General features: G+C 43.1%; 1 protein-coding gene across 4 annotated transcripts in view; it reads left to right on the top strand.

Annotated features, from left to right (window-relative positions):
- Nucleotides 1-27,600, top strand: part of TRIM37 (tripartite motif containing 37) — a 31,104-nt gene extending 3,504 nt beyond the window's left edge. Inside the window, exons 4-25 of one of the 4 annotated variants that reach the window (XM_075440131.1) lie at nucleotides 1,107-1,223; nucleotides 2,463-2,550; nucleotides 3,390-3,512; nucleotides 4,849-4,972; nucleotides 6,864-6,931; nucleotides 8,987-9,111; nucleotides 10,493-10,543; nucleotides 10,984-11,065; nucleotides 12,583-12,659; nucleotides 13,142-13,321; nucleotides 13,996-14,110; nucleotides 14,338-14,550; nucleotides 14,950-15,086; nucleotides 16,213-16,310; nucleotides 17,685-17,885; nucleotides 19,994-20,284; nucleotides 22,020-22,148; nucleotides 23,141-23,327; nucleotides 23,984-24,102; nucleotides 25,775-25,927; nucleotides 26,740-26,824; nucleotides 27,044-27,600. In XM_075440131.1, the coding sequence (XP_075296246.1) occupies nucleotides 1,107-1,223; nucleotides 2,463-2,550; nucleotides 3,390-3,512; nucleotides 4,849-4,972; nucleotides 6,864-6,931; nucleotides 8,987-9,111; nucleotides 10,493-10,543; nucleotides 10,984-11,065; nucleotides 12,583-12,659; nucleotides 13,142-13,321; nucleotides 13,996-14,110; nucleotides 14,338-14,550; nucleotides 14,950-15,086; nucleotides 16,213-16,310; nucleotides 17,685-17,885; nucleotides 19,994-20,284; nucleotides 22,020-22,148; nucleotides 23,141-23,327; nucleotides 23,984-24,102; nucleotides 25,775-25,927; nucleotides 26,740-26,824; nucleotides 27,044-27,050 (2,770 nt within the window). In that variant the 3' untranslated portion in view covers nucleotides 27,051-27,600. Of the gene's footprint in view, nucleotides 1-1,106; nucleotides 1,224-2,462; nucleotides 2,551-3,389; nucleotides 3,513-4,848; nucleotides 4,973-6,863; nucleotides 6,932-8,986; nucleotides 9,112-10,492; nucleotides 10,544-10,983; nucleotides 11,066-12,582; nucleotides 12,660-13,141; nucleotides 13,322-13,995; nucleotides 14,111-14,337; nucleotides 14,551-14,949; nucleotides 15,087-16,212; nucleotides 16,311-17,684; nucleotides 17,886-19,972; nucleotides 20,285-22,019; nucleotides 22,149-23,140; nucleotides 23,328-23,983; nucleotides 24,103-25,774; nucleotides 25,928-26,739; nucleotides 26,825-27,043 lie in introns of all 4 variants that reach the window. The other 3 variants (XM_075440132.1, XM_075440130.1, XM_075440129.1) reach the window with 3 other exon arrangements.
- The last annotated feature ends 312 nt before the right edge of the window (nucleotides 27,601-27,912 follow it).

Below are 27,912 nucleotides of genomic sequence, written 5' to 3'. Positions count from 1 at the left end.
TTTTATACCTATAATTTGTGAAACTTACCTTCTGTATTGCAGATTTGTCTGGGAGGTAACTACAATGTAGGTTTTTTTGGTTTTGTTTGGGTTTTTTTTATTTTTATTTCTAATGCAGTGCCCCACCCCGTCTCCCTAAGCCCTGGCACCTCTTAGCACTTGTAATTCTTGAGTGCCTAGCAATTGTAGCGCTTGATAGACCAGAAATTGGAAGGTAGCGTAAGGGAAGGGAGGTATTTCAAATAACTGACCAGCCTTTTCTGCAGAACCTTTTTAATATTCAGCTTTTAGAGTATTTGATCAATAGCTGTAAAATGCTTGTAAGGAGGTAAAATAAATCTACATTTTCAAAGGAGATAATTGAAGCACTGTGATGGGGATAGTTGATGTTTTGGTTTCGGCTGCCGCCGGCAACAAAAGCGCCACGCGGCCGCCCCTCCCCCCGCCGGCGTGCGGAGGAGAATGGAAAGAAAGAGGCAGAAACTGGTGGGTCGGGATAAGGGCAGTTTAACAGAACAGCAAACAGAGGGAAAACAGGAACAACAACGATACAACAGCCGCTCTCCCGAAACCGGACCGGCGCTGCGCCCGCCCAAGCCGCGAGTGCCTTCCCGCTGCGCTGCCCCCCCCCACCGGAACCCAGCGTGACGGCACATGGTATGGAATACCAGGCTCTGTTTGGCCAGGTGGGGTCAGCCCCCACCCCCCGGCTGTGCCCCTTCCTGGATTCCAGTGAAAATTAAACCTGTTCTGGCCAAACCCAGGACAGTTGAATAATGGGAGAAATTGAAGAAGGACTGAGAAATGAAACTGTTTGCCCAACGTTATCCAGGAGCCTATCAAGAGATCTGGAAGTAGTTCTTGGTTTCCCCATGTAGCTATTCTGTGTGTCGTTGTGGTTGCTGCCTCCCCCCAGCCCCAAAATGAGCAAATCAACTTAAGATATTATATTTCTTTTTTTTTCTTGTTTTCCTGAAATAACTAGTACAGCTTCAGCTTGTTTTGCCTGTTCCGATAGCGTAGAATTGATGAACGTTCACTTCAGTGCTTCTCTTTTAGCTCCTGGAGCTGAGTTGTTTCTCTAACTCTAGCAATGTTTCTTGCAGAGCCCCGCTGCAGCTCCGAGAGCTTGTAAACTGTCGTTGGGCAGAAGAGGTCACACAACAGCTCGATACGCTTCAACTGTGCAATCTCACAAAGCATGAAGAAAATGAAAAAGACAAGTAAATGGAGCATTCTTCACATAAAGTGTTTTGCAGTTTGCTTTATAAGAGCGGGCTTTTAATTTCAGCTCATTATTAAAATCAGGGAACAAACTGACAACTTGCTTAAAAGCTGAATTGTGCTCACTGACTGAAAGTTGGAGTTAATTTCTGTCGTACTGAATGGAATGGGAAGAGCTCTGCAGTGTCTTTGCCTACAAAACTACTACTATTTCTAGTTTGACTCAATATAGTTAAAATGAGAGCTATGGGAAGTGTGAAGGTAGTAATACTTCCTAAGGTTGTTAGCACTTAGTGACTGTACATCTTAAAGTCTTCTCTCAATGGCTTGCTCATTTGACAGTCCCATTAAGACTGTGGGTGCTGATTTGGTATCTCAGCACAAAAAAAGCTGAGAAGCTGTTCTGAGAAGATGTCTTCTGGTCCTTTGTGAAAATGCAATTGGTAAACCCAGTTTGAGATCAAAGCAAATACATGAAGTCCCACAGAAAGCACTATATTGCTGTATCTGTAATGTTACTGCTGTTCGTTCTCCTTCCTTTGAGCCTTTGGAGCCTACTGTATTTTCTGATACATTCTGTTCCTAGGAGCAGCTGCCAGTACTTTCTCAGTAGGCTTGACTCGTGGTTTTATCCCATTACCAGTGCTATTATGTGTTTTAAGATATATTCTGGAGATTTGGAGGAGAAAAATGTGAGAGGAAGCATTGACAGGGACTAATGTATCCTGTATCTGCCTCCTCTCCACGTTCCTGGATCCTAGTGGAGGAGAAAGGGAGAGGTGTGTATCTTAGGTCTGGCCTGGTCTGTGCTCAGTTTGTTGGTTGATGCTGTTTCTGAAATGTTAAGAAATGACAAAGATCATTTTTTGTCCAAAAAGCTTATGAGCCGTTGCTCTGTGGTTACTTTAGGTGGTATATGATTAGGATTTTAATCGTGTGAAGTATTAAGTTCTAGAATTCTGATCTTGATTCATTGATGATATCCTTTATGTGTTGGGTAGAAATCCAATTTTAGTAATGTACTTTATCTATGTGAAGTACTTCCTGAGAGAATACCAAGAGCAACGTTTACTTTACAAAAGATTTTCACTGAATATAAGTATTCTTCTTGCAAAATTATGCTTCTATTTTGTGCTTTACTCAGTATCAGGTAGCAAAACAAGTGAAAGTGTTAAATTGAGTTTGCAGAAAATTCATAGCTATTTTCTGTTGATGATATGTGTATTTTTGTGTTGAAGGTGTGAAAATCATCATGAAAAGCTTAGTGTGTTCTGCTGGACTTGCAAGAAGTGTATCTGCCACCAATGTGCACTTTGGGGAGGAATGGTAAGAGGCAGCTTGCTTGCTTATATGCATGTGGTGTGTTACGATAAGAGACAGCAAGCATTATGTTTGACAGCAATGAAACTGTTGTTATGGCTGTTGAATTTCCATGCAAATACTGTAGTTGTATTCACATTTATAATTTAATGTGAACATAGGTTGTGAAAGGCGGTACCTTCTGTTTATAACTAGAGAAGCAAGTTGACTTTTTTGCTGAAAGGAGGTCAGGGTTACCTTCCTTGTTGTAAACTTCATGATGCCTTGGACAAGCTGTAGATGGTGCTGAGAATTTTATGGGCAAAGGAAGAAGTCTTTCTCAGAGAATATAGAGAACATTTATGTTATTTAAATGTCCTGGCCTGTGTTCTTGAATATCTTCAAAGCTGTAGCAGTAGCACAGTTCACCACACTGTTTATTATCCTTTCAGTTGAGCGTTTCAAGGAGAGACTGCTGTTGTTGTTTGGAATAGAAGTGGCTAACAGTATACTGCCTTGTTTGGGAAGGGTGTTTTAATAATAGTGATAATAAAAAAAAAACCCCAGCCCTTCTATCTTATTTTGATAGTTGCACAGTGAATGATGCAGTTTATTTTTGGAGGACTGTTGAGACTCCAAATAACTCTTGACAGGAAGCTTTGATGGTATGAAAGCCAAATTCATAACTTCTTATGAAGGGAAGTGAAAGACAGACTTCCTACATACAATCTGCTTTGGAACTTTTCCAGAAAGAGTGATACACTAGGAGGCTTTCTTGCTCTCTCTTTCAGCAATTTAATAGGAGTGGAGTAAAGTTAAAATGGGATGCTCTTTTATTTCTCCCCCCGCTTTTTCTTTTTTAACAGCATGGAGGACATACTTTTAAGCCACTGGCAGAAATCTATGAGCAACATGTCACAAAAGTAAATGAGGAGGTGGCAAAGCTTAGGAGAAGACTCATGGAATTGATCAGTTTGGTGCAAGAAGTGGTAAGAAATTGATCCAAGATAATGTTACGTTTTCCTGTAGTATGCGGTTGTCAGAGGAGAACTGTAAAGTGGGAAAAGGAACTAGTACACCATAGAAAACATCGTATGCTCACGATGTTTTCATTACCTGTTCAGAAGCTGTTGCTTCGGTGGAGGTGATCAGACTATCCCATAGAGAGACATTTTTACTTTTTAGTTATACTCTTTTTATACAAAGTGATAGATCAACATATTCTCTATACTGTTTTGTAGCTGCCAGACAGAAGGTGTGAACTAGCTAAGAGGGAATTTTTCTTTTGGTGTGTGCCATTCAAAAGCTCAAATTGTGCAGTTCTTTGAAAGATGTGTTTCTGTCAGCACTTACAAAAGTGCAGTCTGCCATGCTAAAAAAGCTAAAAATGCTTTATCCTAATAGAGCTTATTTCCCTTTCTTCAGGACAATAAACAGCAGGTATATTTGAGCCTACAGGATGGGCTGTAGAGCAGCTCACCAGTTAGAGATTTGATTGTGTACTGCCTTTTTCTTCCTCATAGGGGTAAATGTCTTAGATGTCCAAATATCAGCATGTTCAGCTTTGGCAGTTTCAGTGGGCATTCCGACAACTGGGTACAGTTTTGTGTATTCTAGGAAGGATTGTTTATGTTGTTACGTTTATTGTGTAGTCTTTGTGCAAATAAAAGAAGGTGTTTGAGGTTTTTTTTTAACGAATTTCCGTATGGCTTTTGCCTGTGCTGTTATTCACGTAGTTGTTTGCCACATGCAGTGGTAGGCTAGCTCTGCTTCAGCTGCAGTGTGACTGTTCTGTCACCGAGTGGGCTGCTTGTAAGTATTTGTAAAGCGTTAAGAGGGTGACCTTCCGGGGTGAAGAGTGCAGTTTTTATCAAATTATTCTTGTCACCAGGAAGGTAACTTTCTGTGCTGCTCAAGTTACAGAAGAGAAACTGGCAGTGGTATTTACAGATTGCAGTACTAAAGAATCCCCATATGACAGATCTCTGTGGAATGAGATGATGTTGCTCAACTTCACTGTTAACCTTTGGTCACCCACCAGAGGGCACACGTATGTGTTCAGGAAAAGGAGATTTACGACTGGCAACAGGGATGGCCTGTAATACAGCTCCTCTGGAAACGCATCCCTGTGTTCTTACTCTAAACAAGCCAGCTTCAGTAAGACCAGGGCTGTGGGTTGGGTGTTTTTTTTTCCCCTCCTAAAACAATAGGGCTGGAGGGCATTTCTGGGATCTGAGAGAGCAGAGTCAATGTGTAAGTGAATGAAACATGTAAAAGTGTGAAGGATTTGGTTTTGTGCATGTTTTTTCCTGAACCCTGTTTTAGGAGAGGAATGTGGAGGCAGTGCGTAGTGCGAAGGATGAACGAGTTCGGGAGATCAGGAATGCAGTGGAGATGATGATTGCCCGGTTAGACACACAGCTGAAGAATAAGCTTATAACATTAATGGGTAGGTATTTGCCTGATCTGTTATGAGTAGGAGCAATATATTAACAATGTGTAAATCTGTTGAGAAACTTTCTTGCCCTGGGGGTATGACTCCTTACATACTTCATGGTGTTAAGCAAGTTAACTGCTGACAGAAAATTTCCACCTATAGAAAGGATTTTTGTTAATTATGTGATTACTGTGGTATACTTATAAGTTGTTAGACGTAACATCGTTATGCTCTGTTAGAAACTCCCGTATAATAACTTGGAGAACATTTCTGTCTAATGGAAGATGTTTAGTACCTTTCGCCTGAAGTGTTTTTACACCATTTGTGTTAGCCAAGAAGTCCATTTTTGTGTTTTGACATCTTTGTAATATGTATTCCTTTTAATGTAATTTTAGAAAATTAGCAGTCTGTATGAGATGTCTGGTGAGCAATGGCTCAAATCCATCCGTACAGGCAGCCTTGTGTGCAGGTGAAAAGCATGCCGTCTGGAATCAGAGCTGCTAGTTGGGTTCCTGACACTTTTGCTAACCAGACAGTGGTCACTTTAGCTCTCCTTTGGTATAAATAGAGGTGAGAAGACAGGTGGTCCACTTACAGGTATTGAAGCTTACAGAAGCAACACTACTAAACATGAAGTGTAGCTTTCAACAAGAAGGACAGAGTATTCCTCAGCTGGCTGTAACTCTGTATATACCTTGCTCATCTAATTTAGCTTTTGTGCCTTGGTTATTCCATGTGCACTTTCGTTTCCGTAACGCATTCATAGGAGCATGTAGTAAAGGTAACATCATCTCCGGATAGCGGTTTCTTTAGATGGTCTCGAAATGTTACACTGATTATATCAGTTTTGCAAGGTACACAGAACTGGTAGATGGAAGTACACAGACAAATAGATCCTTGAGTTTGTATCTGTGTACTTGCCTCAGAAATAAAAGCAAAGCAATAGAATAGCTGTGCTGAAAAAGTATTTCTGATGCTTGAAATCTTCACGCATACAGATACACGCACCTGCCACCCACCTGAAAAAAAACCAAAATGTCCATGCTTGGAAAATGTCCTTAGTGTTGATAATGCTTGCATTTATTCTCTTAGTTAATTTCCATTAAAAACAAAACAACATAATAAATGTATATTAGCTGTGTTTGAAGTTTCTCTTCAATTTCATGTCAGTACTTTAAAATGTTTGCTTTAAATCCAGGATTCATACATGTTTTGTGCCTGTATTGAATACAGTAATCGGTTGCAAGATTTGGTTTAGTGTGTAATGATTAAAGATCAGTCTTAAAGCTGTGGTAGAATGTCTTAAGGTTTTGTCCACGTAACACCTTTTTTCTAAGGACTGCCAAACACTCTTCAGGCATGCAGTGTATGAGAGAGACAAGGTAAATCCCCATGAGAGGAAACAGACAAATGTGACTTAGTTTTTTATTCTTTCTTGTCATGATCTTCATGCCAGCTGAAATGCGCAAACACATTTAAAAGTTGTTTGTTCTTTTTTATGAAGAAAACACTTAAACATCAAAGTTAAGAAAAATAGTGGCTTTTAGGAGAAAAGTGTAATATAAGCGAGAGACTTGTCTAGATGAGAGCAAATTAATTGAAGTCAAACCTGGTTTTTTTTGTCAAAAAAAGTACCTGAAAACAACAAACCTGCCATTTCTGGGACACAAAGAATGTTTCATTACAGTCGTAACCCCAAGTGACTTCCTCACTATAGCTCATTAAAAATGTAGGCTTGCTTTTAAAATGCTTTCTCAGTCAACCTTTAGAAATCCTTTACCTTGGTAGGTTTTGGGGCAGCTTCCAGGTTTAAAAGAAAAAAAAAAAGGGAAAAAGCTCAATTTCTTAAAATCCAAGGAGTAAGTTGTCTTTTCTTTAAGCATGTCTTCCTTTTTTTAAACAGGTCAAAAGACATCGCTGACTCAAGAAACTGAACTTCTGGAATCCTTGCTTCAAGAAGTAGAACATCAGGTGATTATGAAAAGAGCTGAAATGTTGTGCTACATAGATTCCCTCCTCAACTGGCCTTTCTTATTGTTTAATTTATTTATTTTTAAACAGTTGATGGGTAGAGCTATTTCTTGAGGGTATTTTTTCATTTAAGTGACCTTAGGTTTGCACAATCTCTTCTGAAAAGCAAGTACGTCTTCTCGAAATAGTGAAAGGTGTTCTCTTCTGTTGCTTGAGGAGGTGGTACAGGGATTAACAGCAAGATCATGTAAAACTACATGGTGTTGTGCTTGTTTCAGGTAACTCAGCGTTTAGACCGTGTGGGTAGATTCTGTTAGTTCCTTTGCTGCCGACTGCATATGAATAGTAGTGTCTATAAATGGAGAATTAAAAAATAAAATCTTCTGTTTCTCTTTGTGCTTTTGAGGAAAACTGAACTGGTTGTAGTTCTTTGAATCCTGTCCACCTGTCTTTCCAAGAAGATGCCATGGTACCGCTCTTTTCATCTTGCTTCTAGCTGTAGAAGTTTAGCTATTGTAAATTAAATATTTGGATTCTGCAGAGCTTGATTATACTTGCCCTGAACAATTTCTTCGTGCTCTGAGGAAATGGAGGTGTTTTCTTCCTTCCAGTATTACTGCATCCAGTCATTATCTCTCAGCAGGTTTTGACGTTTTAGGTTGGGGATGGGGGCTGAACTTCTTTGAGTGATGCCTCTTGTCCTGTGTTCCTTTTTCATTCCCTGCACTGCATTTGGTTCAGTAAGAATGCTAAGCTGGCTTTATCACCTGATCAGCGATTGTCTTGTTCTCCTTGCACTTCACTTAATTATTTCATACCTGTGATGGGATGTCTTAGTTGAAGAATTAATGACATCAGGAGGATGAGTGCTCCTGCATACCATGCATCAGCATATTTTGTTTATTTGTTGAGAGTTCTCTCTTTATAGCTCATTCAGGAATTACTTATGTTGCAGCCCAGATGACGACCTTCTAAATCCTTCTGAATGGCAGTGCATATGCAACTCTGCAGATCAGCTTCTCTTTTGCAGAAAAAAAATCACTGAAATAATAACAAATCAGAACAACTGCTCCTTCCTCTGAAATAGGAGGAAAAGCTTGCTAACTAAAAAAAATTGAGAATATGGAGACATCTGGCGACTGCATAGGTCTCTACTGCTTATTTAGTCATTATATATGTCTTTGTCAAGAGGGGCTTTGAATTTCATACTCTTTTTGTGGAAGTAATAGAATTGTATGAAGATAGCAAAGATGTGACTTAAAAATGTACATACTAGTCTCACTTTCAAACCTTTTGCCAGGCTTAAGTCAATGATATGTTTCTCCAATGTTTAAAGTATAAATAAGAACCAGAGTAGATTTGTCTCCGTCAGTAAAGAGCTTTAGAAAATACAGTACTAGCTATTCGAGAAACATACCAGATTGTATTTCATTTTTTTTATTTCAGATTTCGAAAAGACCTGTATTATTATACTGATTTTGTAAGATATCTGGAATGAAGTGGATTGGAGAGGGTTTTTTTGGCCTCCCAGTTAAGATAATACAGGCTTTGTTTTGTTTAAATCCGGATGAACAAAAAAAGTGCAGTGCTTGGCAATACGTCAGTAAAGGGATAACTGAAGCAGAAAAGAACTGTCTAATGTCACAGGAGTGTGTACCGCTCTGTAGTGAAGTATTGAGTAAATTATCCCAGTGTGTAATTAAGCATCCTTTCCAGATGGATTTTCTTTGTTACTGTTGCCTAAACACAGTAATAGAGGTGACTTGGTATTAATCAGACATCTTGTATATAAATTAGTTCAACCTAAGTGAAGTACGTTGTAGCAGTTGCTGTAACTTCCGTTGTAGAGTTTGATGGTCTTAAATATTCAGGACTTCCGGAATGAGCTGCACGGGATCCCCAGCCTCCAAGCTTCATTTTGCATTGTGTTGTGGGTAATCTTTCTGAAGCTGTGGCAGACATGCATTTTATTTGTTTAAAAACAGAAGTGATCAAAACCTATGGTTTCTACTAATGACGTAAGGGTTTTTTTCTTTCTCGCTTTTCCCTGTGTAGTTACGATCATGCAGTAAGAGTGAGTTGATATCCAAAAGTTCCGAGATCCTGATGATGTTCCAGCAGGTTCATCGGAAACCTATGGCCTCGTTTGTCACTACTCCTGTCCCCCCAGACTTCACAAGGTAGCATTGCATTTCCTTTCTGTTGTAGTTTGAACTTGAATGTCATCTTACAAAGATTTGGTTTGCTTGCTAAAGTAACTTAGAGGAGAGTATCTCTTTCTCATTTTACTGTATACCACTGTCTGGAGGAGGATGTTCCAGTGAGTCTGGGAGGTAGATGTATTCTTGTGTGCGTCAGCCTCTTGTAAAACAAGGAGAGGAGAGCGCCACTGTATTTTAACACAGAGGGCTGGAAGAGTGGGTGGTAGGCGGCTGCCGGGTAGGTTGCTGGAGAGCTGCTCTGATAGCCACCTCCAGTGGGGGGGAGTCGGGCTTCTCAGCTGTATGAGCAAGGGTAAGCTGCGGGGTAGCGTGTTTCTGTGTTCAACTTGATATCTCTGACTGAATCTGGGTCCTGGCTTACACACTGAAAATGATAAACTGCGTAACTTACTCCTCTGAGTAACCTATGCCACAAACAGGCTTTTCTGTTCCAGCGAGGCTTATTTTGTGTCTGTAGTCCCTACTGGGGAGTCAGGACAGTGGGCTCCAGCTGACAATTTTTTTTCTCTTTTACACATAGTTTACCGATTTGTCCTTTTTCGCTTATTATTGGGTCATTCAGTATATAATTGCAAGGCTCTCATGAGATGCCTCTGCAGGTCACCTTAATTCAGAATATATAGCCAAAATCACTTCATAGCACAACTCTTCATAAAGAGAATGCTGCTAGCATTGGGTTCTGAGGAAGTCTGTTGCAAGTTTAGGCTAGCTGGCTGAAAAGTGTTTCCAAAAAAGTTGAAAGTAGGAGAAATCTGAAAAGAATCTCTCAAATAATTTTGATTTCCCTAGCAAAAATTGGTTTGGCTTGCTTTTAAATGCAATCTCAAAACTATTCACCTGACATGTTTTCTGAAAAGAATAATTAAGTGCCTCTCTGAGGAGAGTTTGAAGTCTGAATGTTCATTTTCCAGTGGCAGTAAGGTATCTTCTGCGCTGAAACACAGGCCACTTAAGCTTTGTGCTTTCAGCTGTGCAATAGTTTCATCCTTTCTAGAACTAGAAACTCCTTAGAGTTTTGTATTAAAAATCATCATATTAAGAGAGTGTTAGCCATCAGAGGTAAAAGGGCAAATCCTCTTAAATACTTTGGTTGTTCTTCCTTTCATAACATTAAATGTTTATTTTATTGTGTGGTATCACATGGAAAGGTACTGGGCAGAAGGCTTATAAACAGAATTTTCAGAAGTACTGAATTAACCCAGTGTAGTCCTAGTGAATTTCAGTGACACTGGTGACCTAAATAATCTGAAATGCTTCTGAAGATTCCAGAAGTTGGGATTTTTAATGTCACGTTATTCAACTCTAAAATACCTATTTTTTTTTTTCTGCCTCTTCCCAGTGAATTGGTTCCAGCCTATGACTCAACTACGTTTGTCTTGGAAAACTTTAGGTAAGAGTGTATCTTAAATTGCTGTGAGTATCAGGAAGCTTTTTCTATTGCTTCTGTAAATGAGTAGCGTTCTTTAAAACACAGAATAGTCTCTACAGGAAACTGTTAGGTATGAACTAAGCTATAGGACTGAAGTAAAAAATCTCTTGTTTACTGTGTGAACAACAACGAACCCTGGCTAAACTGTTAGCTAAAAAATTTTCCATGATAAAGACAAACTACTTATTTATGTTTTTGAAAAGATTGGAGAACTTTGCAAGGAATACATATATTTGTATGGACGCTTAACACTTTGCATGGGCCTCATGTGCTGCTATGTGCTCTGAGCAGCCAGAAGGCTGATTCTAGAGGGTAAGAGTGCAAGTGTAAATGCAACTTACTGTTTCATGGAGGGTTTTGCTTTGTCCCAATAGCAAATGTTTTTTCCCTTTTCTCAATAGTACATTGCGTCAGCGAGCAGATCCTGTTTACAGTCCACCTCTACAAGTGTCAGGACTTTGCTGGAGGTTAAAAGTTTATCCAGTGAGTTACATTTTCAACTAGAGTTCTTATCCTATCCAAAACACTTAATGAGCATTCATATGCTTCTCTTGTGCGGAAATACCAGTTGATCTCATGTTGTACTTAAAAAGCTGTATGAAAAGAATGTAATAAGGTGGCAGAGTTGATCATCAGCCATTGGAGTATTACCTCTGCCTCCAGATGACCAGCATGAACATTCTTACTATAGTTAATCTGGTTAATTTAAAAGCAGTGAAAAAGGAGTCTTACAAATACGCCATAGGAACTTTAATAGATATTTTTACCATTTTGTCTGAGTGGTTTTTGCAGATGTTTCTTGCAGAACTGAGGTGTGGAATAACACACCATGTTTATGAGTAATACTTATTTGGCAAGTTAGGAGGAGGACAAGGTGTTAGTTGAAGGGGAATCTGTTTTACTGAGCGTCCAGTCCTCAAAAGCTGACATGAAATTGTGTGTATTGTACTGATGTCCTTCCAGTAGGCTGAGTATTCAGATTTCTGAGTCACTGTCTTTGTCAGTGTTGGAATGGCAACCCACAAAGTGTGATGTTTTTACAGTCCGCTGTTCTGGCCGGTGCTTCCAGGAAGCTCTGGCTGCTACTACAGCTGTGTTGGGAGCAGTGCGTGTTTGGTGGTGGAGGAGTACAGGTTTCGTTAGTGACTTATGTGGCATCTGCAGAGAACAGGATTAACCTGTTAAGCCCACGCATGCACGGAATTATGTTCTTGCAATGCAGAGGTGGACCCCTGTGCAAGTTTTCAGAGTATTGTAAATTCAGGACTGACTACATAAGGGGTGATGTCAGAAAGCATTAAAATTTATTTTTTAAATGGTAAGTTGAAATGTTTCTTCAACCTAGAGGGTTCAAGTTGAGCCATCCTTCATCTTTGATTAAGGTGAGTGTGATGGAGGTTTTGCCATATTTTTTTCTTGATTTCTGGTGATTCTAATATTGTTTCTCAGTTAACTGACCTAACTTTTTCATGTTGCATGTTTTTTCTAAAGAAACTGCTCTTTCAAGAATAAAGTGGCTTTGAAATGCAGCTGTATGTAAATATTTCAGAACTAATGTTTAACCTGAGCTGTTTCCATGCTGAGACTTGGAGAAAAGTTGGACTGTAATAAAGCAATGAGTAGACTTTATGAGCTTTTTAAATTGCCTTTTCCATATGTTAAATGGTTATCCACTACAATGACAAGCATTTGTCTACTCTGTCTTCCACTTAATTGAACTCCTAAAATGCTAATAAAGCAACTAGAGCTTGGTTTGGGATTTATGTCTGAGATACCAATACAACAGAGTGCGTATGTGCTTCCAGATGCAAACTCCATTGATTCAATATACAGTAAGAGTTCTAGGTCAAAAGACTAAAAATCAAAACTGTAGCATACCAAGCAGACTACTGCTAGTTCACGGGTATATCGAGGTGGTTTGGGTTTTGTGCTGTGGCGCTTTTTTTCCTGGTTTTTTTGTTTATTTTTTTAATTTATCTCTCTATTTTGTTTGTTTCAAGGATGGAAATGGAGTAGTACGGGGCTACTACCTGTCTGTGTTCTTGGAGCTGTCAGCTGGATTGCCAGAGACATCCAAGTAAGCAAACCTGTAGTAAGAGCAGCTGTTCTTAGTTTTTTCTGTTGGTCAAGTATCTGGAGAGATTTGCAAAGAATGACTTCAAGTTCTGTAGTGTTGCTAGGGACTGATGCAGTGTACTCTTGAAAAGGATAATGAGGCTTCTGTTGTCCATTGGGCTTCGAATTGTGCCCAGAGATAATATTTTAAAGTTGTTACTCAGTGACTTTCTCAAGATAAAAAGCAAGCTGGCAAAACAACCCATGAGAGTATCTGTCTCCTAGTATTCAATCCTAGAATTGGCTTACCACTCAACTCCCTGTTACTACTTTCTTTCCCCCTTGTACTGTTCATGTAAGTGTTCAGTAAAATTTTAAGACCGGATCACTGCTTCAGCTGGGCGTGCGAGCCTCCCAGGAAGTGCACTTCGGTTAAACTTGACACACTCAGTGATTCTGAGATCTTTGTTTGGATATTAATACCTGTTATCTTCTTCTGCATAGGTACGAGTACCGTGTAGAAATGGTTCACCAGTCTACCAATGATCCCACTAAAAACATAATTCGAGAGTTTGCCTCCGATTTTGAAGTTGGAGAATGCTGGGGTTACAACAGATTCTTTCGTTTAGACTTGCTGGCCAATGAAGGCTATTTGAACAGGCAAAATGACACTGTGATCCTGAGGTAAGGAAGGCAGCTTGGTGGGGCTTTTTTCTGCTATCGTTTCACACCTACCACTGAAATAGAAAATAATTAAGTAGTTGAATTTAAAGTGATTGTGACATGTTTTGTCATAAATGGGTTTCACTGTCACAAGCTTTAAAGAAGACAATGTGCTGAAGGGAGTTGTGGAAACTTTTAAGACGTATGTCTTTGAGAAGAGCTGTGCTTGACACTAATAAGCCTGGGTTGGAGATCTGTAGCTAAGTGAATTAAAGGGAAAGGGTGTTTTCTCCTCCTCTTTAGAAACAGTTGTAGTGAGCGTAGGAGAGCTTTGGGAATGAAGGACGTCTGTAGTGTGAGAGAACTAATGCTGTCAATGGGAATTGCAATGTTATGACAAAATATCTACTTCAGATCCTGCTCTTGCTCCTGTTAAATGCTTTGTAGTGTGTTAATTTTGTTAGCATTGGTTTGTGAAGATAACTGCCTCTGCTGTGACAGCCTCACTTGCAGTGTACTTACTGTTGCCCTTCGGTGCCTTCAGGATACTGAGTATACAAGTACACGTTGTCTGTTAAGATCATTTCATCACTAGATTTCAGGTCGTATGATGTTCTTATGCAGGGCTTTTTGGATTTTGGGGAGGCAGGGGAAACAAAAAAAGCAAACTAACCTTTTCAAATCCTCCTTTGAAGGTTCCAGGTGCGCTCACCGACCTTCTTCCAGAAGTGTCGAGATCAACACTGGTACATTGCTCAATTGGAAGCAGCTCAGACAAGTTATATCCAACAAATAAATAATCTTAAAGAAGTAAGTGGGGTGTATATTAATGTAAAAGGACCTTTTACTGACCCATAATTACCTGGTTTAGGTTACAAAGTTCATGTATGACAACTGTGTTTGTTTGAATTGCCATCAGTAGTTTGGTATTGGAATTATTAAAATAGTATGTATGCAAGTCATCAAACTTACTTGCCTTAGTGGTGCTCCATTGTCATCTTCTATGTATGCTTTTGTGTGTCTTTCTAATATTTAAGAGGCTTGCGATTGAACTTTCCCGGACTCAGAAATCACGAGGCATTTCACCTCCAGACACTCATCTTAGTCCCCAGAATGATGATGGTCCAGAAACAAGGTCAAAGAAATCTGGACAAAGTACTGAAGTACCGCTGGAGAATGTTGCTGCTCCAGGATTAGCACGAGATAGCAAGGAAGAAGAGGAAGAGAAGATCCAGCATGAAGACTTTAACGTAGGAATTCTTTTTCCTGCCTCTGTGTTGCTGTGTAGCTTTTTGTGCTAGGATAGCAGTAGAAACATAGGTGAACTTGTGAATTGTAGATTACATTTATTACCCTATATGTGGAAATAGGAGATAACACACTCAAGAGCTAGCAGTGAGAGATGTCACTAGAGAGACATTCCAGAACAGAGCTAATCGATCCCACCACAAAACAGTTTCCAAGTTGTAGCTGAAAAATCCAACTTCTGGTTGTTACCAGCTCTTATTGTGCTTTGAGACCCTCCTAACTCCTGTATGATAGCGTGACACTCTGGGGAGGGAGAGTTCCTGTTCATAGCTTTTGTTGAATGTGTCAAAGTGCAGCTGAAATCTTTCTTTCTATAAAGACTTGTTCTGATTTTGCTGTAGCATGAGCTCTCTGATGGTGACTTGGATATAGATCTTGCTGGAGAAGACGAGGTGAACCATCTTGATGGTAGCAGCTCTTCAGCTAGTTCGACAGCAACTAGTAATACGGAAGAGAATGATATTGATGAAGAAACTATGTAAGTACCTTAAAATGCCTTTGAAATCGTCACCTGGTCTCCCAGGGTAATCATCTGAATTCCAGTGGAAACTGGTTCGTTTGCTGTATCACAAGTATGGCATGGGAGGGGGATTCCAGTGCAGTGTGAGAGGAGTTTTCTGTGCTGGAAACAACATGAGCCGAGTTCACTTATGAAGAGTGGCTGAGGGAACTAGGATTGTTTGGCTTGGAGAAAAGGAGGCTCGGGGGAGACCCCACTGCTCTCTACAACTGCCTGAAAGGAGGTTGTAGCGAGGTGGGGATCAATCTCTTTTCCCAAGTAACTAGTGATAGGACAAGAGGAAATAGGCTCAAGTTGCGCCAAGGGAGGTTTAAATTGGATATTAGCAAAAATTTCTTCACCAGAGGGGTTGTCAAGCACTGGAACAAGCTTCACAGGGCAATAGTTGAGTCACCATCCCTGGGGGTATTTCAGAGATGAGGAGATGTGGTACCTAGGGACATTGTGGACTTGGCAGTGCTGGGTTAACGGTTGGGCTTGGTGATCTTAAGGGAAGGTCTACTCCAACCTCAGTGGTTCTACGATTCTATGATACAGCTAATGCTAAACATTGAATTTTCAGTCAGCTAGTTCCTATCTTTCTGATCTCTTCATTTATTTTAGTGCTGTATTCTGTCTTTGACAAGTGATAGTCTGTGAAGGTTCTTTCCCAAAACACCATTAAGAAATCTGTTTCTGCACTGTAACGAGAGAGGTTTGGTATTAGGAAGTGTTGCAGTAGTAGGAGAGTGATGATGAAGACAGTTACTTAAACTAGAGAATTTAAGCTTCTTAGCTGAGATGATCGTGTCAAATCCTAGAATCTTCATTAAAACATGAGAATGTGTTGTAGCACATACAAAACCAGAAGTCTGCAGGGTCAGATTTTACCGTCTAGATATGTATGACACTTTTGGACTCTTGGTTAGGGAGTCAGTCACTTAGTTAACACACTTCGATTTGTTCAGTTCGTGTAGTCTGGAACGCAATAAATAGCATTTAGAGTGCTTCCTGTTGTTTTCAAGGTATGTGCCGTAATGTTTAACAAGAGCTGATGGAGGCTAATAAGTGTATTCTCCTTTTTCCACCCCAATCATCTCCTAAGGTCTGGAGAAAATGACGTGGAATATAGCAGTAATATGGAGTTGGAAGAAGGAGATCTCATGGAGGATGCAGCAGCCACTGCCACTCCTGGAGCGTCAGGTATGAAAACCAGCCTTCAGAATTCCCACATATGCGAAACGCTGCTGGATTCCTTCCCCTGTTCTTCTTGGAAGAAACACCAAGCTGTGTGTTCTGCAGGCATTTCTATTTTTGGAAATGCTGCATCATGTGGTTTCTACTGATTATTGCAGTGTAGCAGAAACATTTCATTGGTTCAATTAAAGAAAAAAAAGGGGGAGTAATCTGAATGTACTGTTCAAAAATTATACAGAAGTTTGGAGGGAGGCATTTCTGCCTCTTTGAAACCATTTCAATTTCGACTGAAAGTGGGCTGACACGAAATTTTTACTGATGTCTGTGTGGCCTAAACATGTGACGCATTCACTTAGGTTTTAGTGCGCTGTAAAACCTGAAGTACATGGAGGGAAGGAAGTAAAGAATCCTTACAAGTCAAGCAGAAATGTGTTTTAAATGCAATAATGAGAAGGTACTCTAAGATTTCTTGCAGCCTAGAGATGTTTAGAGCCCAAATTAGCTGTAACTTAAGATTCTGAAAGAAATCCAGGTATGTTGAATATACTCATATTCGTTTATGGCAAAGATGTTAAAAGTGGCATTTATGCTGCCGTGGAAGTCTGATAGTGCTTGAAGGACAGAATTCTGTAACTGTCCTGGTTTTAGCTGCTGTTTCAAAACTTCTTGAAAATTCCTTCTGAGCTACGAAGTTGAGGGACATGGCTGTTTGCTTCTGAAATGGTAGCCTGTGGAGTAGGAACACGGTGGCTGTAGAAACAGTGTTTATTTAGGAGCTTTTTAGAACGTAATTTTTAACTGCAGTTGTAAAAGCTGACACAGCCTCTTCACTTGAGCTTCTTGCATTTACCTGCTTGGGCTGTTTTCCAGTCTGAATGTTGGTAGTGTCACCTGTCTGTGTTGGAAGGGACTTCTACTAAACTGTACAATTTTAATCTCACAGATCTGACTATATTCTCTGAAGACTCTCTGTTATCTTTTGGGTGCCTTGGCCACTATGTAACGGGAACATTGTAACACAGAGCAGAACTCAACTGAAGATCCTCCTGCCTTAACTTAATTGTTGGGGTAACCTAGAAAGTTCATGTGCATTTCTTCAGAAGAAGTGCTCTTTGTATCAATTTGTTTAGCAATCTGTTTCTTAAGAGATGTACAGAAAAGATACGGAGTGAAATCCCCTTTTTTTCTCCCCCTCCCGGTGCTTTTTAGCTTTTTAGTTAGAAGCATATCTGATTGCTTTCAGAATCCATAAACCCATGAAATAATACTGATGTCATGTTAGGTTTTTTGGAATGTTTTCATTCCTAATCTGCTTGTAACTCTGTCTTTTTTGGTTTTACAGGGAATAACACACACCCTTTCTCTGTAACTCTTCTGTAGGTACTAGCCATGGCTACACCAGTGCAAGTGGAAGACCTTCAAGGCGGGGAGGCAGTGCCCTAGGCTCAACAGCCAGTAGCAGTTTACTAGATCTAGATCCCTTAATTCTAATCCACTTGTTGGATCTGAAAGACAGAAATGGTATGGAAAACCTTTGGGGCCTTCAGCCACGTCCACCCACCTCTCTTCTGCAGAACAGAGGTAACTGTACATCATGTATCAGATGATTTAATTCCAACCTGGAAGTGTCTCTGAGAGTGCAGTCCTGGAGTTAGAAGCAGCTGTGATCAGGGGAGGAAGGAGGAGAGGGTGACAGGCAGTCCTTTGGTAGCTGGACTTGCGTATCCTCGTCGGTGCTCATCAGTATGCTGCATCTTACTGCCCGCTCTGACGCGTTCTTTGTCTTCGTGGGTGACCTCAGCTCGAGAACGCCGGATGACTCAACTCGGAACAGAAGTGTGTGTCAGGGAGGGTCTTCTCATCTCTGCTTGGGGGATGCGACTGAGCTGGCTGGCTGTTCTGCGTAGCAGCGTGGCAGGGATGCAGTTCGTGCAGTGTCTTTGACTGCTGCTGGGGGAGATGAAGGAGAGGCCCTTTGCTAGGAGGGGTTAGTGCTGAAAGGCAAAACAGCACAAAACAGCTATCTGCTGGGGAAGCAGTTACACCTCTCACTTCACAGTGTACACTCAGTGGCTGAGCGTGGTAGGAGCACAGCGCATACTAACAAGAAAATAAATCCTGGAATTTACTTGTGTATGAAAAAGGCATTGAAAACAGAACTAGAAAAATGCCTGTAGTAGTAAGGCTGGAAAAGCACATATAAGCACTTGTGGAAGAAACATGGATCAAAGTGTCAGGAGGAAAAAATAGTGACGGTATTTAAATAATGGAAGTCTTTGAAGAGTATTTGCAGTTCAGTTAGGACCCTTCAAGTGAAAACAGGAATTAACTTCATGTGCTGCCAGAGTGAGATAGCTAGCCACTGGCACCCATGGCTGTTACTGATGGTTGCTCGTTTCCCTGGTTTTGTTAGTGAAGAGTTAAATCACACCTCAGTAATTTGTCACAACTAACACTTGTCTGGAGCTAGCTGGCTCAATACCGCAACAGCTCATTTCAGGTCATTCTGAAACAACCATTTGGTGAGTTAATAGAACAGAAGAGAAATAATGGTCCATGTGCTACAAATAAATGCTTGCTTTTGCTGCAACGATGACATTGGTGGTACTGAATCTTAAAGCCAGCCCAAACTATCTGCTCCTTTGTGGTTAGCTTTTTAAATGGAGTTACATAAACAGTCAGGTGAATTTTCAGCTGAATGTAATCCATGTTTCCAAAAACGGAAGTCCCTTCCATAAGTACGAAAAGGGGAGGCAGCACATGAACTGTAAGTCTCAGCTCTGTTTTGCCTGGAAAAAGGCCTAGACAGAAGGAGCTGAAGAGAGAGCGTTGCACTCTGTGCTGTGCTGCTCCCTGCTTGTGTTGAATGGCTTCCTAGTCGTCTTTAGCTACAGGCTACACAGCTGAAGCTACTGGTTTTGCTGCAGTTCCCTTAAGGTTTGCCTGTTCCCAGAGCTTATTCCAACTCAGTCAATCAAGAGAAAGCTGCAGTTACACTTGGAGTTTTCCAGACTTCACCTCCTAAGCTGAAGGTTTGAGAGCTGCTTGGCTTTGCCGTTCTGGACAGCTGAATTTGCAGTGAAACACTTACGTAATGCTTCAGATAGACATCAAAGTTGATCTGGTTCTGGCTGAGCAGTGTGTAGGCTTACTCGGGTATTAGCTCCTCGATGTGATCTGGTGTTAGGTACTTAAGGGAATTGCTTCCCTAGTTTCAGATTTCTTTTGAGTTCTATATATTAACGTGATATGTTGGTGGTATGTGAATCTTGCACACACGCTCAACAAATTTTATGAAAGCATGTAACTCACTTGATACAAACTGGCAACCAGGCTTGTGAACTCAAGCTTACCTGGCAATATGGAGTCGTAGCTCAGCTGTCAGAATTCGTGTGGTAGCGGCGGGAGCCTTGTTCTCCCAGTGAGCAAGTTCTGGGGCCTTCTTCCACAGCCAGCAGGGAATGTCAGTCTGCTGTCCTGGTAGCTGTGCAGTGCTGCCGACCGGAGTATCATGGTGCCATAGCAGTACAGAGGAATGTCTCTCTCTCCCTCATTTTTATAGCAGGGCAAAAGGTAGAATTCTTACAGCTGTTAAAAATAGATGTCTGTTTTTATTTGAGAAGAGTTTTACTTACGTGCTGTGTTCTATAACTTTTCCTTCGGTAAAGCATCATCCTATTCTCTAAAAGATCGAGATCAGCGGAGACACCAGGCGATGTGGCGCGTGCCACCTGACTTGAAGATGCTGAAAAGACTTAAAACTCAGATGGCTGAAGTTCGAAGCAAAATGTCTGATGTAAAAAACCAACTATCGGAAGTGAGAAGCAGCAGTGCTGCCTCGTGTGACGGACAGCCCAGCTTCTTCTCCATCGAGCAGGGTGCTTTGGCTGCCTGTGGAACGGAAAGCTGCAGCAAGCTGCAAGAAATAGGAATGGAACTACTGACAAAGTCTTCTGTTACCAGTTGTTACATAAGGAATTGTAAGTGTGTAGAAAAGAGGGGGTTTAAATGTCATTCGTACAGATGTCAGTTGTATAGGTGGTTTATATATCCAGGCAGCTGGAAGTAGACCTTTGTAGTTACTTAAATTCAGCTGTAAGAATCCAGAAACGTGAAACCTGCGCTGCCTTGGAGTAAGCAGGTGGTACTGAAACTGGTTTCAGCCCTTCTCGGTAAAAGCACCCAAACTTCTGCTCCAGTAGCACGCCCAACGCAGTGAGCATGTTGTGAAGTTTAATCCAGTATCGCACTGATTCTGACTGCCGGTCATTTTGTGTTGCGTGCTGCTCTGCATCTGGCCCATCTGGGAACTTGAGGATGTTCTATGGTGCTTGTCGGGGGGGGGGGGGGGGGGGGAACAAAACCAAAAAAAAGCAAAAAAAACCCCAAAATTCCAAACTTGCTGTACTTCAGTAACTTGAAATCTTGCTAAAATGCAAGTAAGCCAAGGTTGTCTGTGGAGAGACTTTGCCTTTGGAGAAGTGACTTCTTTCACAGGAGCTGCCAGTGTATGCGCATGTTCAGGTGCTGTCACTGAGTCCTCCTCGCAGCACTGGTAAGCCAGCGTGGAATCTTTTGGGTACCAGCATGAAGGCTGTGCAAGTGCTTTGTTGCTTATGATCCTGAATAAAAGCACTTGTTAATCCTCTTTCACTTCCCTGTTGCCTGGGAGAGATGATTTTCCAGCCTTCTGGCTTTTGATTCAAGTTATTGCTTAGGTTTTGGAGCCAAGATGAGTAAGAAATATATTACAAACATGAGCGGACCAACAGACTGGTAGAAAGGTTCAATTCCTCTCTATCCCTCTCTGGTACTGACCTGCAAAGGGGTCTTTTGCAACTCCAGCGAAGGCCGGGTTTGCATTTCATCACTTCCATAGAGCAGAGGATTTCTTCTCTGATGGTGCACATTAAGAGAAAGAGTTGTGTTAATGTTTGGAGCCCTGAATTGTGCCATCAGTAAGCCACGGAAGGATCAAGCCACTTCTTTGTGAGTGCTAGCTTTTGTGTGGGGGTTTTGCTACCACCCCTTTCCTTAGTGAATGCCTCATCCCTCAAAGGTTCCTGAGGCACTGGGCAGTCTCTTAATTCCACATCAGAACAAGAGGAACAGGCCTATGGTGCTCTGTAAAACTGGAGCAACCTTCTGACTTGCATCGAAGCCTGGATCCCCCAGCTTTACGGGGTGTGATGACAGCAGAGCTCGATGGTTTGCTGTTCCAGTTACCACTTCTCCATTCCTGTACCCAGAGGAGTTTCTGCAGCAGGATCCACGCTGGCAGGTGCACAGAGAATGGTTGGTTTGGGAAGTGGTAAACCGTGCATGTCCCACAACCTGCCTTTCACTCTTGCTTTCGAGGTTCTTTGTTACGCTGGACTTTGCATTTACGAGCTGAAGAGATGGGTTTGGCTGTCCTTGTTTATCCTTTGTACTTTCCTGGTGGCTGAAGCAATGGGGATGGTGGCTTTCTGAAGGATGCCTTTGTGCAAGGCAAGTGGATGTTACTTCTGTAGTCGTAGCCACATCCCTTGCTAGCTAGGCTTCCCTCTAGCCCACGTGGCGGACAGGAAGGGTGTGGAAGGAGTTTCATGCAGGATTGTGAGTTAATGAGCGGTGAGCCTAACACAGAGCTTAACTTCACTTGAAACAAGCATAAAGACAGAACACTGCAGCAGTTTGACTGAATGCTTGTCACATCTTAAACTATTTTTGCAGCTGCAAGTAAGAAGAGTAATTCACCCAAACCTCTTCGCCCCGGAGCGGCAGGCAGTCTGTCTTTACGAAGAGCTATGGACTGTGGCGATAGCAATCTGCGTTTAAAGGGAGACAGTCAAACTTCTGAAGGTAAGCAAGGTCATCTTTCCTTGTGTGGTGGGATGCATCTCGGCATCTGTTGCACAAAAGCTTTTCAAGCAGTCTCTTACTCGGCAGCTGGAGTTTCCCTGAAACTTGACTGGGTTCTTTCTCAAAGCTAGGTAGTGTTTTTGTACCTTTGGTAGCTGCTCTGCTGTGAAACAGGGCCACCCAGCTGACTTACCAGAATGTAAATACATGTTACTTCTGGTCTCTCTGAAGATGTTTCAGGAGCTGACTTGACGGTGAAAATCCTAGATCGAAAGGTAGTGACCGGGCTTAAGTTGTGATTTGACTTAAAGGGAATTTGAGAAAACTCTGGATACGTCTGATGAAAGACCTGTGTGATACTGCTGCTCCTGAGCTTTACCGTGCCTCTCTGTACGTGGTAACGAAATGAAACGCTGAACACGGGAATGGGTATTTTGCCCCTCTCCAGGGGTTCAGAGGAGGAATGGAGCATTGCAGTTGTCTTCTTATGATGCTAAATAGGTACAGAAGGCTTGGGTGAGAAACTGGAAATACCATGAAGTCGTTGCGCAGTGTAACTGCAGCCTTTGTGCCCAGTTTCACCCTTGTCCGAAGCTGGAAAGGCTGCCTTGCTGCGGCCGAGCGACTTTGCATCTCTGGCTGGGGAAAAACGACAGTGAAGAGGGTGTCTGTGTAGAGGGCGTCTGTGTTACCAGAAGACAAGTCGAAGAGAAGTTGTAACTACGCAAGATGGGGAAGGATTAGTCCATACTTGCCTGAGTCTCCCACCAGAAATGGCAGCTGGCACAGGAGCTCTGTGTTTAGAGGACAAGTAGCAAACGGTGCATGTTGCCCGTACGTTGAGCTGGAAGCGTGAGCTTTGAAGAGTGGAGAAGGCGCGCTGGTGCGTACACGTGTTGGGAACCAAACGGGTGGTGTGGAGCAGCTGGGTGCTTAGTCTTTTGAAATAAGGCTGGAAGGGCTATGAGTTTCTCTCCCTCTTCTTCTCTCAGGTGGCATAGGGAGCTCGAAGCTGAGCAGTCGCCATCACTCCCCCAGGCCCCTGGCTAGCAGCAGCGCTGCCGAGGCACTGCCGAAGCCAGAGGAAAGGTCTTGTGAAGGTTCCGATTCCGATGTGGGAGTTTCTGGCTTAAATGGCTTAGCTGCTGTAGAGAAGACCAGAAAAGTTGGTGCTCTGGGGTAAGGGTTTTATTCTCTTTTCCCTGTTGTCACGTCCTCCCCCACCTTCCTTGATCTGGAAAGAAAAAATACCCCTGCTAAACCCAGGTGCTTGTAGCATGGAAGAGAAATTACTTTGAAGTTTACTTGGTTGCTGCTGTTCCCTCTGGATGTCAATTTTTGGTTTTATAACTAGGTTACGAGTCGTCTTTTCTTCTACTTTTTCTATTTTTTTTAGTTTGGTCAGCGGTGGATGTAGTCTGACACTTTGATGTGAAAGGCAAACCCAGTCTGTTTTCCCTTGCAAAGTATCCTCTAGCTGAAAGTTAGCACTTTTGTTTTCCTCATTTAAGACAATGTTTTTCACTGTGACTCTGCTTTTCAGCAATTTCATAATAATTCCCTGTTGGCTGACTAAGCCAAGTGCAGTGGAGTACTCGGGTTATTTTTTTCTAAACAGCAAGTGTCACCATTTTTGGAAAATAATCAAACTTCTCCAGGTTTATTGTTTTAAGATTTTAAATATTTCTAAATCAATCAAAGTTTTAAGTGGATATGCAAGAGACTTAAACAATGAGTAAAACTAGATGTGGCACTAAAAGGATTTGTTTCTGTAGCTGCATTAAAGCTGAATTTCTAATGTGGGGTTTTATATTTCTCCAAAATTCTTTCTCAAGATCAAACTCTAAAGGCTGTCGTACAGAAGGAGCGCAGTCAGGTGGGCTGGAAAGTGGCTCTGAAACTGGTGAACTGCAGGCTGGACTCTCTGAAGGTGCTTCTGCAGGGCCAGAAGAAGGTAAATTGGGTGTTGTAGAGGACAAACGCAGCATGGCAGCACTCCAGTCTGTGATGATCCATTTCTGTAGTGGCAAGAGCTTGAAGGGAAAAGAAAAAGAGGGGAAGGAAAAAAAAAAACCACTCCAAACGCAGAGTCTGTTTTCATGGCTGTTGAGCTTTGCTGTAACATTTGGCAGCTGTAGGGTCAGTCGGATTGAGGAGAGGACACCTCTGTGTCACTGCTGATGTGCTCTCTCCGCTCGTGACCTGCGGTGCAGCAGGGATGTGAGGGCCCAGCAGATAACGCTGTACGGTGCCGTCTGTTTCTCTGGAGTGCTGGTTGCTTTTTGTACCTCTTGATCTGTCCCCAGGTCTTTACTTTGGTGTTCAGTTGCATGGCCTTGAAAATAATTTCTTACCTAATTAAAACAGTAGCCAGTGACCTTGGCTTTGAAGTCTTCTGCCTTCAGGGCCAAAGCACGTTGGTGACTACCTCCACGTCCGCACTAGAATCTCTCCAGTGTTTCTTTGGTGTTGGGTGTTGTGGTACGTAAGCCAGTTTCCTTAGAGACTTGGAGGAAACTTTTCCCCCTCCCTTCCTGCATCCTTTCCATGCTGGAAAAAAAATATTATTGCCTTTTTTTTTTTTTTTTGAAAGTCCACGTAGAAGAGTTTTTCTTATCTTGCTAAAACTCTCCTGCCTTCCACCCCTGCACTAATTTGAATTTCAATGACTGAATTGTAGCGCAAAGCCTATATTAAGGTGCCAGCATCCATCTCTATCTGCAGTGTGCAATATTGTGTAGGAGTTGGCATTTACAGAAGGTCTCTCAGTGACAAAACTGAATTTCTGCTCTTAGTCACTGCAGCGTGATCATGATGCGCTCCCGCAGCTCTCCTATTATAGCAGAGAGCCTAATAGGAAAACGTTTTAAAAACTGAAATACTTCATTGTTAAAAACCCCAGGAAACAAATATTACAATTTTTTTTTTCTTTCAGAGGAAAAACTACTGTAGAGTTGACACCACGATTAACTGCTTGCTTTTTCTTAGCAATGAGTATCAGCTCTTAAGAAGTAAAAGAGCAGAGCAAACCCCTTTTGCCACCTACAAAACTGTACAAAAGGGAGAGTTTCGACTGCTGTCAATCCGCACTCGAGGTCTGGCAAAACAAAAGAAGCCACCTTGATTATCAGCTGTGGTTCTTTGTGGAAAAAACGGGGGGGGGTTGCGTGTGAGACTGCAGTAGAGTCTTGAAGGGTCGGTAGGTTCATCCGCTCGGCGGGTGGTGCCACCTCTCAGCGGTTAAAAAGCAACCTGGGTTCACTGTGCTGATGGTAGAGGAGATGGAGCAGCTGGCAGGGGAGCGCAGCCCAGCCCGAGCAGGAGGGAGCTACGGGCGCCTGAGTCCGTGCTCCGCTGGTGACGTGTTGGAGCCGCTGTCCTTGCGCTGAGCTGCACCGTGCAGGGAGGCTGTTCCCAAACTGGCGCCCGCTGTTCTTCCCGTTCCATTGTGCTTTGGTAAATACATTGCGCTCGGAACGTGCTCCTCCTCTTCTGTTCTCCTGCCAGCGCTTGGTGTTTGATGCCGGTAACTCTGACGTGTGAAAAAGTTGAATGCTCCAGCTACATAGATCTTGCTGCCATCATATTTTGCCTTGTGGTTTTTGGTGTTTTGGGTTTTTTTACAGCTGGGCTGTGTCAGAAGCATGTCCTTCATCTCCTCCCAGGAATGAGCAGCGACAGTGACATTGAATGTGACACAGAGAACGAAGAGCAGGAGGACGCCGCCTCTGCCTCGGAGGGGTTTAGCCATGCCTTCCCTGCCCAGCCCTCAAGCGCAGGTAGAGTTGGCAGCGTGAGCCGCCCGCCCCGCAGCTCCCGTGGGGCCGGACGCTGCCAGAGCCCCATTCCCGGGGTGGTGCTGCAGAGGTGTTAAAGCTCAAGCGAGCGCCAGTAAGATTTGGAACTCCCCTCTTGGGATCCTAACTAAAAACAGATCAAAACGGGAGAGGGGAACTCTTTCTAGCCTTGAGAAGTCAGTTTAGGTGAGTCTCCCGGGGAGGTGTTGGAAAACCCACAGCTCTGGTTCTTCTGAATTGGAGCTCGCTCCGTACCAGGATCGGCGGTGTGAGTAGGCTGATTTCAGGGAGGTGACTGCTGCCTTAGACGTGGATTTGCATCTTAATTGGCAGGCGTGTGCTTTGAGCCTTCAGTGTAGCTTCAAAAACTCATCTCGTATTTCTTTGAAAAGCTTTAACCTTTTGATCAAATTAAAAGCCGTAAGGTGACAGCTGACGTGAGGTGAAGTAGACTTTTGGCCTGAGTAAGCATCCCGTGCGGCATTAGCGGCACGGCCAAACGGCTCGGCTCAGTAACTGGGCTTTGCTGCGTTGCCGTGTGTCTGCAGCAGGTGCTGGAACCTCGCAACCCGAATCAGAAGCGTCAAAACATCGCTCATGTCTGTGCTTGACTTCAAGATATCTTAAATTTAAAACCCCGTGGCAGTCTTAACTCCGCGTCGAGCACACCGTGTACCGCTGCGTTAGGGATGAAGGAGCGCGCGGGGGGCCTTGCGGGTGGTGGGAGGTTCACCTGCTGTGTTCCGCTTGCTCGGCTGTGGAGGTCACTGGGGGCTTGTTTGGTTTGTCTTCAGCCTCAGAGCGGTGCTCGATGTTCCCGGAGGGCGACCAGGTCGGTCCTGACGATCTCAGCTTTGTTCCTGGAGAAGACAGCACCAGGTAACCGCGACCGCGTGCCGTAGCTGGTCCGAGAGCGGGCAGCAGGCAGCCCCGGGGGTGCGCAGCGCTGGGGGGAGCTGGCTGAGCCTTGCACGCTTGTGTGAGCGTCAGCAGAAAACTCCAGTTGGGTTTAAGTACCTGGCATAAAATATTGACTGGTAAGAGCCTTAGAGCTGCCGCGGCGTGAGGGCTGTCGGTGAGAGCTGCCTTTCTTTGGAGCAGGTAGAGCGTGGGCTCGGGGCCTGAAGACGTGCCAGCTCGCGGCCCTGGGAAGAGGTGCGTTAATTCTCTGCAGCTTGGGCCGAGGCTGCTGCTGGTGGCTGCGCGCGCTCTGTGCTGTCACAGACCCTGGCGTGGGTCTCCTACAGTCGTCTTAAACCTGTTACTGGGGCACAGCGACCTTCGCTGGCCTGACACGAAGGGTTGCATTCCTGCTGGCTCTGCCAGCTTCACGTCAAAGAGCTGGCACGGAAGCTGTTTTCCTCTGTCTGTGTTGTGGACCAAGTGAACACGTTGCCAAACCCTCTGTCACTGTGCGTTGCATTTTGAGCTGCTGAACTTCATGTGGAGCTGTGATGGAGGCTGAGTAACTGGCTAGTGACAAAGCATGAGTAACTGCAACCCGTAGCTGTCCTTGTCTCGGCTGACTGTGCTGACGTTCGTGTCTGTGTGGATGTTCCGCAGTGTAAGTGCTGTACAACTCCTCGTTTAAAACTGTTTGCACTTTGTTAATAAAATGACTGTTGAAATCTGGTGTGGTGTTCGAGGCGTGTTTGTGTTAGAGTGAAGTGGTGGAGACCATCAGGGTCAGTCAGGTGTTGCTGCCGCGCCGGACTGGCCCCGTAGTCCCCAGTTGCTCTGATGCCCGACTGCCCGTGGAAGAACTTTTCTGCCCTGCACCTGCCCCTCTGCCTGAATTATTAAAAGCACTTTAAATCCATTGGGGACCTTCACAGCTCTGTTGGTGGAAGCCAGGTAAGTGCTGACGTCCCGTGTGTTCAGAGGCAGGGGAGAGGCTCCACAGCTTTCGCCTGTAACTGGGCCTTGTGTTTTGCGGCCGGGTGGGAGGAGCGGGCCGAGCTGCCCTG

This window comes from Opisthocomus hoazin, chromosome 20 (assembly GCF_030867145.1).
Source record: "Opisthocomus hoazin isolate bOpiHoa1 chromosome 20, bOpiHoa1.hap1, whole genome shotgun sequence".
In the NCBI taxonomy this organism is placed as follows: domain Eukaryota; kingdom Metazoa; phylum Chordata; class Aves; order Opisthocomiformes; family Opisthocomidae; genus Opisthocomus; species Opisthocomus hoazin.
Note: the sequence above shows the minus strand (reverse complement) of the source record. Positions and strands in the feature narration are given on the sequence as shown.